The sequence below is a fragment of the Coregonus clupeaformis genome, chromosome 20 (assembly GCF_020615455.1).
Source record: "Coregonus clupeaformis isolate EN_2021a chromosome 20, ASM2061545v1, whole genome shotgun sequence".
NCBI lineage: Eukaryota > Metazoa > Chordata > Actinopteri > Salmoniformes > Salmonidae > Coregonus > Coregonus clupeaformis.
Window position 1 is genome coordinate 24780322 of NC_059211.1, and position 12899 is coordinate 24793220.

The following is a 12899-nucleotide window of genomic DNA, read 5'->3' on the forward strand; positions in this document are numbered from 1 at the left end:
GGGAGGGAGAGAGAGAGAGAGAGAGAGAGAGAGAGAGAGAGAGAGAGAGAGAGAGAGAGAGAGAGAGAGAGAGAGAGAGAGAGAGAGAGAGAGAGAGAGAGAGAGAGAGAGGGAGGGAGGGAGGGAGGGAGGGAGGGAGGGAGGGAGGGAAAGAGAGAGGGGGAGGGATGGAGGGAGGGATGGAGGGAGGGAGAGAGAGAGGGAGGGAAGGAAGGGGGAGAGAATTAATGAACTGAAAGAACATTTATCAGTAGACGTGCTGGTGTGTTGATTGGATTCCGCTGCTTTTGCTCAGAGGAAATGTCAGCTATGATGAAGCATCAGCTGAAATTCTCAACGACTGAATAAGGTTGAATCTCAGCTATAGGGTGTGACTTAACAACAAAGCCCCTCAGGCCCGAGACAAACACATGCAGGGCTCATATCACAGACACCCACAAACACAAAATCAGGTGGCTCAGCTGTGCTAGCTACTGTAAGTCTGGCTGATCTGGTTTGGCAGGGTTGGTTCACCAACCCTGGGGTGGCAGGTAGACTAGCGGTTAAGAGTGTTGGGCCAATAACCGAAAGGTCACTGGTTCGAATCCCAGAGCCGACTGGGTGAAAAATCTGTCGATGTGAGCAAGGCACTTACCCCTCATTGCTCCCGTAAATTGCTCTGTATAAGAGTGTCTGCTAAATGACTAAAATGTAATGATCTAAAAGAAAACACCCCATCAGGGACACAGCCCAGCCCAGCCCTTAGTCAATGAGGTCATCAGCCTCAGCTCTGAATCAGGCCTTTTCTCCAATCAATATTAGAGTCCCATCATCAGCCAAAGCCATGACCTGACATGATCAGCCAGGAAAGATGTACAGTATATGCAGCAGTCATTGTATGAGTGTGGTGTTTCAACCAACAGTCTGCCTCTCTGTACTCATCTCCTTCTCCTCCATCCTGTTCTCTCTTTTGTACTCTCTCCATCCATCCTTTCTGCTCTCTCCTCCTCTCTCTCCCTCCACCTTGTAACTCTCTCTCTCTCTTTTTCTCTGTCAGAGGAGAACAGCACAGCAAGTACAGAGCTGATTTATTCTCTCCTCCTCGGCTCGGGAGTGTAGCTGGCTCTGAGCTCGCTACAATAACAGCCATGTCTCCACTACATAACAAAGGTATCTTTCATTGAAATTCCGGGAATTGTCAGTGCTTCAATGTAAGTCTATAAGGCCAATACCATGGCAGGCAAGAATGACTGCAGTGGGAATTATGTCTGTATCATTCTTTCCAGCACTGTGAGAGTCTTTGATGTGTTTGAGAAACACACTAAGGGTTACTAGGTAAAGTATGTGGAGGTTTTTGTGAGTGTGTATGTGTGTGCACTTTACATGCGTGTGTGTATGTGTGAGCGTGAGAACCTTTAATGTTAAAAGGCAGTCAAGGACAGCCTCCAGAGGACCTGTTGGTGAATTATATATTCTATTCACTGTGACTTTAGAGGCCTGTGTGTGGGTGTGGGTGTATAGTTATATGTACGTGAGTGTGCTAGTAGAGTATATATGAATAATAGATGTATCTCTGTTGTAATCTCCTATTAACTTAGACTTGTATTGTATTTCGTTAAAGTGATTAGCTTACTTTCCCCTAACATGCTACTAATATAGCGCCAGAGTAGCCTAGCATACAAAACATTTCACATATCTGGTATTCTGTCAGAATGTGCAATATTGTGTTTCTGTGTGTGTGTCATGGGTAACACTCCAATATTACCCCCTGCTAAGTGGAGTCCTGTGTTCCCTTTCTGCTAGTATCCCACAGTGCTCTAGGTGCCACTCTGCATGCCTCTGCTCTCTATGGTCTCATTTCTCACATGGTCACATGGCCAGAGAGCGGGCTGGTGGGCCGTGTTGCCGTGGAACCCGTGCCTCCACCAGCCTGTCCACCCCCCATGGAAACAAGGTCACCACAGAAACTATCCCTGCAGTGCCTTACCATAGTTCCGCTGGGCCCTATTTGTTTCCCGCTACGCGCCACGGTCGCTGGGTGACGTGTGGCCTGGGGCGTGGCCAGGGGGCGTGGTACGAGGCAGCCAGGGCATCACATCACATCACTGACATGACAGATTAGACTAGCTCCTGCTTTCCTCTCATCTCCTCTCCTCCCTCTCTCCTCTGTCTCGCTCTCTCTCCCTCTCTCTCTCTGTCTCTGAGATAGCTGTGCTCCACTGTCTGTGCTGGCCACTCATAAGGAACGTGACCGTGCCGATAAGACAGTCAGCAGAGGAGAGATATCCACCTTGTAGAACAGGCTGCAGCTCAATATACACACGGATACAGGTAGACCAAAGACACACTGATACAGGTAGACCAAAGACACACTGATACAGGCAGACCAGAGACACACTGATACAGGTAGACCAAAGACACACTGATACAGGTAGACCAAAGACACACTGATACAGGTAGACCAAAGACACACTGATACAGGCAGACCAGAGACACACTGATACAGGCAGACCAGAGACACACTGATACAGGCAGACCAGAGTCCTATTCAACAGGATGGTATGAATGCCTTGTCATTCTTCAGTATGTGTCATTATTTTACGCTACAGTTAGGCAGTAGAATACTACAGTACTACAGTATACATGCACAAACAAACATATGTGCTGCAACATTCATACCCACCCAATCAACACAGTATATTTAATAGAACTCTGCCTTGCATAGACATTGCATCTCTCTAACCACCCAATCTTCATCGCCTCCCCTTGTCCTCCAAGCTAACCTAGTCTCCCGCGGGCCATGCTCAACATGTCTGTATGACATTAGAGGAGAAGACTCTCAAAGTTACAAAGACTACCCTCTGCTCTCTTTCTCTCATGCATTAATTATTTTCTGAAATAATTAATCACTGCTTTTGTGTGTGTGTATGTGTAGGCTACGCATGGGTCGTGTGATAATGTGTACCTCTGTGAGTGTGTGTGTGTGTGTGTGTGTGTGTGTGTGTGTGTGTGTGTGTGTGTGTGTGCGTCTATGTGCACGTGTGCGTGCGTATGTGCAGATACAGTATCTCTCTCTCTCTAAGTGTGTCCTTTACATTCATGTTTGGGTGGAAGTGATATCACACATCACAGTTGTCTGTTCATCCATACATATTGTACAGTACCTTCGGAAAGTATTCAGACGCCTTGACTTTTCCCACATTTTGTTACGTTACAGCCTTATTCTAAAATGGATTAGATAAATACAAATCCTCAGCAATCTACACGCAATACCCAATAATGACAAAGCGAAAAACTGGTTTTTATAAATTTGTGCAAATTAATAACAAATAAATATTTAAATAAGTTTTCAGACCCTTTGCTATGAGACTCGAAATTGAGCTCAGGTGCATCCTGTTTCCATTGATCATCCTTGAGATGTTTCTACAACTTGATTGGAGTCCACCTGTGGTAAATTCAATTGATTGGACATGATTTGGAAAGGCACACACCTGTCTATATAAGGTCCCAAAGTTGACAGTGCATGTCAGAGAAAAAACCAAGCCATGAGGTCGAAGGAATTATTGGTAGAGCTCCAAGACAGGATTGTATCAAGGCACAGATCTGGGGAAGGGTACCAAAAAATGTCTGCAGCATTGAAGGTCCCCAAAAACACAGTGGCCTCCATCATTCTTAAATGGAAGAAGTTTGGAACTACCAAGACTCTTCCAAACTGAGCAATCAGGGGAGAAGGGCCTTGGTCAGGGAGGTGACCAAGAACCCGATGGTCACTCTGACAGAGCTCTAGAGTTCCTCTGTGGAGATGGGAGAACCTTCCAGAAGGACTACCATCTCTGCAGCACTCCACCAATCAGGCCTTTATGGTAGAGTGGCCAGACGGAAGCCACTCCTCAGTAAAAGGCACATGACAGCCCGCTTGGAGTTTACCAAAAGGCACAAAATACTCTCAGGCCATGAGAAACAAGATTCTCTGGTCTGATGAAACCAAGCTTGAACTCTTTGGCCTGAATGTCAAGTGTCACGTCTGGAGGAAACCTGGCACCATCCCTACGGTGAAGCATGGCGGTGGCAGCATCATGCTGTGGGGATGTTTTTCAGCGGCAGGGAGACTAGTCAGGATTGAGGCAAAGATGAACAGAGCAAAGTACAGAGAGATCCTTAATGAAAACCTGCTCCAGAGCGCTCAGGACCTTAGACTGGGGCGAAGGTTCACCTTCCAACAGGACAATGGCCCTAAGCACACAGCCAAGACAACGCAGGAGTGGCTTCGGGACAAGTCTCTGAATGTCCTTGAGTGGCCCAGCCAGAGCCCAGACTTGAACCTGATCGAACATCTCTGGAGAGACCTGAAAATAGCTGTGCAGCAACGCTCGACATCCAACCTGACAGAGCTTGAGAGGATCTGCAGAGAAGAATGGGAGAAACTCCCCAAATACAGGTGTGCCAAGCTTGTAGCTTCATACCCAAGAAGACTCAAGTCTGTAATCGCTGCCAAAGATGCTTCAACAAAGCACTGAGTAAAGGGTTTGAATACTTATGTAAATGTTATATTTCAGTTTTATTTTATTTTATAAATTAGCAAACATTTCTAAAAACCTGTTTTTGCTTTGTCATTATGGGTTATTATGTGTAGATTGATGAGGGGAAAAAACGATTTAATCCATTTTAGAATAAGGCTGTAACCTAACAAAATGTAGAAAAAGTAAATGGGTCTGAATACTTTCCGAAGGCACTGTATGTTCCTATGTTAGAGTATAGCTACAGGAAGTGCGTTTTATGCATGGTATGTGAGCATCAACCACTAACAATGTGGAGTCAGGTGGTCAGAATGGTCTCCAGTGAGAAAGTACATTTGCGTGTACAGTTGGATAAGATTTTGTCTGTTGTCCTGATTTAATCATAGCCTCTATACCCTCCTCTGCTCCATTCCTCTGACCTCAGCCTGACAGATGCGCTGAGACAGGGAGAGCCGCCTGACCGCAGAAAAATGATTTATATTTAATCCAAACAAAAGTGTAATTAGTGAAGCAAGCCCTCCACCCAGCCACAAGACTAAGATGGGCCTGGGCCGGGATGGTAGTCAGGGTACGGTATGTCTTTGACTGGGGATGGGATGGACCTGGAATAAACAAATGCCTCTTATCGTTCAGATCCCCTACTCTGTGGCCAGGCGGCGGCTAATCCTGTTAGGATACGTCAGTGCGGAAGGCTCTGGGAGCACTGGGAGTACGCCGCAGCTCTCTCTACGTCAAGCTTTAGGGGAGATCAAACACCTTGGAGATTCAGGTTGAAAGGACGGACGCTAAACCAATCATAGTGTTTAAGGCAAGCCAGCCCAGGCCCCAGAAATGAACACAGATTCATAATTAACACTCGATAGCACTGCAATGTGATTATCAGGGGAGTAGAGGGCATGTGTGCTGGGGGAGGGGTGAGACGTGTGTGGCAGTGTGTGCGTGTGTGTGTTATGGAAAAATTGAGTGGATTATGTATATGTTTGCTAAAGGGGTGGTAAGTGGACGCAGCGTTCATGTCTTTTGTGCGATTTTTTTGTTTGTGCGTGTGTGTGTGCGTTAGTGCGCGTGTGTGTGTGTACATTTACATTTACATTTTAGTAATTTAGCAGACGCTCTTATCCAGAGTGACTTCCAATTAGTGAGTGCATAAATTTTTCATACTGGCCCCCCGTGTACAATATGTACAGGGACACATGGAGAGAAACGTCATAGGTGCTCTTGTGTGTGTGTGCCAGTGCTACGTTTCAATTGGCTGGTGCTGACAGAGAGCAATGGTGGTAACTCTATTAAAGATTTCAATACGGAACAACAACACCTATTATCTCTCTCTCTCTCTCTCTCTCTCTCTCTCTCTCTCTCTCTCTCTCTCTCTCTCTCTCTCTCTCTCTCTCTCTCTCTCTCTCTCTCTCTCTCTCTCTCTCTCTCTCTCTCTCTCTCTCTCTCTCTCTCTCTCTCCCTCTCCCTCTCTCTACTGTACTGTATACTGTCTGTGTATGTGTGTGCAAGATAACATACAATACAATATCATTTCTCTCATATAATTAAATCACTTTAGTGGTAAACAGAGAAATGCAGGGCAGACAACCGAGAGAGAGGCAGAGAAAAGCGTAGTGAGAGGAAGAGAGCTAAAGAGGATGAGAGAGATGAAATGCTGGTCCCACAGAGGGAGCAGAGCTGAAGGCTGCTCCTGGCTGTCAGGGCTGTGGATAAAGATTAATGGTATGCCATAGATCTCCAGCCAGCTCTCCAGCCAGCTCTCCAGCCAGCTCTCCAGCCAGCCAGAAAAACACTGTCTGCATTTGTCTGCTCCTTTTTTCCCTATCTATCGTGTCATAATCAACAAATGCCCCCTGTCACAGACACACAGAAACACACACAGATACACACACACACGAGGAGAGGAGAGAAAGCGCTCACGGTATTTACAAACAATCCCTCATTGGAATGACCCACATGCTGAACGTGCTCCCAACGGGCCCCTCACGGTCCCATTGCTATGGCAGCCGTATGCATGGACAGATGGGATGCAGGGCCAGGAAGTGACCTTATCCTCTACTCTCTCCTCCCCTCTTTCCTTCCTCCTCTATACCCTTCTTTCTATTTATATTCTATTCTCATTGCACCTCTTCTCTCCTCCTTTAACATCCTCTCCTCTCCTCCCCTCTCCTCCCCTCTTTCTCCTTTCCCCCTCTCGCCATCTCTCCCCTTTCTGATACCTCTCCTCCCCCACCTGTTCTCTTGCCATCTCTTTCCCTGGTCTCCTCTCCAATCCTATTCTCTCCTCTCTCCCTCTCCCCCTCTCCTCTCCCCCATCTCTCTAGGATGCATAGCTGTCCAATAGGGGATCTGAGTGTCTGCAGGAGCTAAAGCTCCACTCAATAGAGGATCCTCACAATGGAATAGGAGAATTGGTAAAGCGTTGCATTGTTCCCTGTATTCATGCAGCATAATGGGACATTTCCTTCAGACTGGGGACTGGCGAGGACAGAAGGATACCAGCTTAGAGATCTGTGAGCCCCAGGTTTCACAAGTCTGCTGAGTATGGCCAATATCACTGAGAGAGACAGAAAGCACTGAGGGCGAATATAGACTATTCCCAGAAAGACTCAGTCTATATGCATACAAAGAGAATGAATGCCCACATAGTCAAACCGTAGAAAGAGTATACCAATATAGACACACTTAGAAACATACACACAGACCCAAACCTATATTCACAAATAAGATTCAGCTGCACAGCCCAAATCTCTACATACAACACGCAATTATCCACACTAGCAAACCTATAATGAAAATCAACAGTAACTATGCAGCACTTGTTTAGGCTTACTTTATGGAGGATGTTGTCTATTTTAAAACATGAGAACCTGAGCCAGTGGAATTAAATAGGAAGTGAGATCATCATCCATTCCTCAGTATGATGAATTCAGCTGGCTAGATGAGAGGGTTGTTGCCATGGTGTCAAAGTGCCTCAGTAAGAGTGCGTTTCACATTAACTATGACTGAATGGGCTCCGTAAGTGTGTGGGGGTGTCAGAACAATGTGAATGAGCTGTGTGTGTGTGGATATGTTTTTTATTCCGAAGGGTTATGGTTGTTGTTGTTGTGGTTTGCTGTGCATCTTGTGTATCTTTCTGGATGATTGTTGCAGTGGTGATTGGTGAATGCCTGTGTTTTTGTGTTGCTGTGATGTTTATAGCGATGAATATGTTTCTCTGAGTGGATATAGCAAGTGTTTGCTCTTTGTTTTGGTTGGAATGCTCCTTGTGAACATGACTATTCACACACAGTGAACAAGCAGATGTACAAGAGGTGCTCTACTGGAGACCTGCTATAAAACAATCCTACTAGAATGAAGGAAGTATCAAACAGGCACTCTCACACAGGTATGGCCAAGTATGTACTCCACATCTGAATAACTAATGAATAACTAAATATCGCACACATACAGAGACCATCAAAGCATTTAGCAACAGCCGTACACAGGTTCACATTTAGTTACAAATCAATAGACCGCACACACACACAGAAACAGTAAACACACACACACACATCACATCCCGCAGTCCTGATGAGAGCGCTCCCATGCTGCAGTGCTGCTCTGGAGCATCCAAACAGACCTTGTCTGCACAAAACCCTATACCTGCCACAGCAACCGCATCCCGCTGCAAAGGCAACCAATGGCCACTGCTACAGAAACCTTTATCCAAGTTAATAACAGAGCAAATGGCCATAGAGCCATACACTCTCTTTATAGCCAGATTAAAACACAAACACACACGCACAAACATGCACATACACAGACATACACTATCGCATGCTCACACAGATACACACACACACACTGCATGGCTGCATGGGCTGCTGATGTTGGAGGGGAGTGATGGGGTGATGTGATGGGGGTGAATGGATGCAGCAGGTCTATGCTGAGTGGTACAGTGGTACAGTACTCACAGCTCAGAGTAGAGGATGTGCAAGTTGCCCACATTGTCAGTGTAGTTGGCTGGGCTGAGCCAGGGTAGAACCAGCAGCAGCAGAGCCTTCATAGTCAATACACAGTCAGCTCTCTCTCGCTCTCTTTCTCGCTTTCCTCTTCCCTCTCTCCTTCTGCACTGGAGCTCTCTCCTCCTCTTTCCCTTCCTCCACCTCCTCCTCCTCTCTGAGCCTAACCGTGCTGACCCTCTCCCTTCTTCCCTTCTTTCTCCGGAGTAGCTCTCAGGTCTAAATTACTCCCTTGCTTTTTTCTTTTCCTCCTCCTCCCGTTCTTTTCTCTCTCTCTCTCTCTCTCTCCCTCAGAGAGGCTGCCTGGTCATCTCAGCTGCAGAGGCGAGCGGACAGCTGCCAGAGGTTGAAGACGGAGTGGAGGATGAAGAAGAAGCAGGTGCAGAGAAGAGGTCCCGTGGAGGTAGAGGATGAAGAGGAGAAGGAGGAAGAGGAGGGAGGAGAACCAGGGGAAAGTGGCACATTTGGAATACGATTTGAGATGTGCAGGCTCTAATCTGCTCTGGGAGCTAGCGAGGTGTAAGAGGATTTGCGCTCGTACGAGTGTGTGTGTATGTGTGTCAGAGGGAACAGCGCAGCCTGTGACTTATACTGCAGCAGGAACCACTGAGAGGGAGAGATGGAGCAGACCAAACAAATGGAGGGGAGGGGTGGGGGGGGGGTTACCTGGGGCTTCTCTGATTGGTCGCAATCCCCCTCCCTCCCTCTCTCACACACACACACACACACACACACACACACACACACACACACACACACACACACACACACACACACACACACACACACACACACACACACACACACACACACACACACACACACACACATACAGACACACACACACACACACACACACACACATACACACTTACACACACAGCTACTGCATTAACCTCCTCCTGCCCGCACATACACTGGTCCATGAAAAAAACGAGACGATGAGCAGGGGAGAGAACACACTGCACACAATATTCATTACAAAGATAGAAGCCTGTTTTTGTGAATGGAGTGAAACAGACTGATAGACAGAACAGGAAAGGGGAGTTAACTGTTATAATAATTATTGACTGAACTAAACCAGTGGTCAGATGCCCAGCGATTCATTCAGGGAAAGTGTTGTGGGGGTGTGTGAATTGGAACAGGGGCAGTGAGAGTGGCTAGACCATGTTTGATAAGCCTGCAAGGTGTCCGCATGCTTACCAGCCAAAACAGTCCGGAAGAGTTTGTGCATATATTATTACATTTACATTTCAGTCATTTAGCAGACGCTCTTATCCAGAGCGACTTACAGTTAGTGAATACATATTTTTTTTATACTGGCCCCCCGTGGGAATCGAACCCACAACCCTGGCGTTGCAAACGCCATGCTCTATCAACTGAGCTACATCCCTGCCGGCCATTCCCTCCCCTACCCTGGATGACGCTGGGCCAATTGTGCGCCGCCCATGAGTCTCCCGGTCGCGGCCGGCTGCGACAGAGCCTGGATACGAACCAGGATCTCTAGTGGCACAGTTAGCACTGCGATACAGTGCCTTAGACCACTGCGCCACTCAGGAGACATTATGACAACATATTGTGACGTTTTTGTTTGTTTTGGACTTCGGTTAGTTTTTTTGGGCTGTTTGGGCAAATAAAATAAAAATCTGGAGGAAAGCCGAAGTTTGGAGCTGAAGTCTACGCCCCTTCGCCGGTGATTGGTCAACAGTAGGGATTCTTCAACAAAGTCTTTGTTGTCATTCAACAAGACACATGCACATTTTCTCATTGAGATATACTGCTCCAAACATCTTAGTTAGATGTAAAATGGCACGACTAAGATCTCCTCTGTGAAAACATCAAAATTATTGACAGATTTCTTGAGTTATCTTTGATTAATTCTGACTATTTTGAGGAAGTGTATACTGTCTACGACGTCTCTAAATGGACAAACCGTACTATTGAAGCTTTTTTCTCATTTTTCAAGCGTCTTTTAAGGGAGTATGTGAGCACACTCGTTCGGTTCGGTTCGGCTAGCCGACTTCGGCTAGGCGTCAGCCAAACTGAAGCAGGCTGATGCCTTTAGACAATAACAAAACAAAAACAACTTCCCCAAATAATAATCTACACTTGATTGGCTGAGCAGGGTTTAGGGGCTGAATTACAGTACAGTGACTGACATTGGGGCTGGTTATGGGTAAGGAGGTCAGCAGGTTGCCTTTTAAACTACATGGCGAAAAGTATGTGGACACCTGCTCGTCGAACATCTCATTATAAAATCATGGGCTAATATTAATAAGGAGTTGGTCCCTCCTTTACTGCTATAACAGCCTCCACTCTTCTGGGGAGGCTTTCCACTAGATGTCGGAACATTGCTGCGAGGACTTGCTTCAATTCAGCCACAAGAGCATTAGTGAGATCGGGCACTGATGTTGGGCGATTAGGTCTGGCTCGCAGTCGGCGTTCTAATTCATCCCAAAAGTGTTCGATGGGGTTGAGGTCAGGGCTCTGTGCAGGCCAGTCAAGTACTTCCACACCGATCTTGACAAACCATTTCTGTATGGACCTCGTTAAATGCATGGGGGCATTGTCATGCTGAAACAGGAAAGGGCCTTACGCAAACTGTTGCCACCAAGTTGAAAGCACAGAATCGTCTAGAATGTCATTGTATGCTGTAGCGTTAAGATTTCCCTTCACTGGAACTAAGGGGCCTAGCCTGAACCATGACAAACAGCCCCAGACCATTATTCCTCCTCCACCAAACTTTAAAGTTGGCACTATGCATTCGGGCAGGTATCGTTCTCCTGGCATCTGCCCATTGAACCCAAATTCATCCGTCGGACTGCCAGATGGTGTGATTCATCACTCCAGTGATTCCACTGCTCCAGTGTCCAATGGCGGCGAGCTTTACACCACTCCAGCCGACACTTGGCATTGTGCATGGTGATTTTAGGCTTGTGTGTGGCTGCTTGGTCATGGAAACCGATTTCATGAAGCTCGCGACTAACATTGCTTCCAGAGGCAGTTTGGAACTCGGTAGTGAGTGATGCAACTGAGGACAGAAGATGTTTACACGCTACACGCTTCAGCACTCAGCGGTCCCGTTCTGTGAGCTTGTGTGGCTTACCACTTCGCGGCTGAGCCGTTGTTGCTTCTAGACATTTCCACTTCACAATAACAGCACTTACAGTTGACCGGGGCAGCTCTAGCAGGGCAGAAATTTGACGAACTGACTTGTTGGAAAGGTTGCATCCTATGACGGTGCCATGTTGAAAGTCACTGAGCTCTTCAGTAAGGCCATTCTACTGCCAATGTTTGTCTATGGAGATTGCATGGCTGTGTGCTCGATTTTCTACACCTGTCAGCAACGAGTGTGGCTGAAATAGCCGAATCCACTAATTTGAAGGGATGTCCACATACTTTTGTGTATATAGTGTACCTAATAACCCCTTAGTGTGTTTCTCAAATACTTTTGGCCATGTAGCGTATTGTAAAAATGACCTCAATTTAAGTTTAGGTTTAGGCATTACGGTTAACAGTGTGGTTAAGGTTAGGGTTATGGTAAGGGTTAGGTTTAAAATCAGACTTTGTGGCTGTGCTAGCTAGACCACTCTGCAGAGCTGCCTCAAGAACAAGATTCATGACGGAAAACGTTAACCTGCAGGAGGTAATGGGTGGTGGGCACTGTATTGATTAATAAAGGTGGGCACCTTAAGGTTGCATAAGGGCTGGTCACAGAGCTAGCAGACAAAGGACATGCAAATGAGCAGACTTTTGTTTTGAGTGTTTACAGGGCTAGATAGATAGATCTCTCTCTCTTTTCATCTTGTCCTCTCTTTTCATCTCTGTCATCTCTCCTTTTTCTCTGCCCCTCTCTCTCCTCTCATCTCCCCACCTCTCTGTCATCCCTCTCTTCTTCAGCTGTAAATAGAGAGCCAGAGGGAGTGACCGACCGACGGTGGTTAGAGAACTTTGATCTCCACTCATGTTATCGCGTAACACTTCAAGCCAGCAGCTTCCCTCATTTATCTCCTTTCCGTCTCTCCATCTCTCTCTTCTCTCAATTCCTCTCCCAATATATTTCATTACCACTTTGTCCCACATTGATTCTCTCCTTTAAAGCTATCCTCTTTTCATCTTGTCCCCATCTCTCTACAGCAGGCCTATCTAACAGCTCCTCTCCTCTCCTCTCCTCTCCTCTCCTCTCCTCTCCTCTCCTCTCCTCTCCTCTCCTCTCCTCTCCTCTCCTCTCTCTCTTCTCTTCTCTTCTCTTCTCTTCTCTTCTCTTCTCTTCTCTTCTCTTCTCTTCTCTTCTCTTCTCTTCTCTTCTCTTCTCTTCTCTTCTCTTCTCTTCTCTTCTCTTCTCTTCTCTTCTCTTCTCTTCTCTTCTCTTCTCTTCTCTTCTCTTCTCTTCTCCTCTCCT

General features: G+C 46.6%; 1 protein-coding gene across 2 annotated transcripts in view; it reads right to left on the bottom strand.

Moving 5' to 3' along the window:
• LOC121533301 (E3 ubiquitin-protein ligase LNX) overlaps nt 1-12899 on the bottom strand; it is a 66153-nt gene that overhangs the window by 40797 nt on the left and 12457 nt on the right. The window contains exon 1 of one of the 2 annotated variants that reach the window (XM_041839115.1): nt 8450-9088. The exons of the other annotated variant lie outside the window; for it this stretch is intronic. Coding sequence (XP_041695049.1) covers nt 8450-8541 — 92 coding nt within the window. The 5' untranslated portion in view covers nt 8542-9088. Of the gene's footprint in view, nt 1-8449; nt 9089-12899 lie in introns of those variants that run through there. 2 annotated transcript variants of the gene reach the window in all.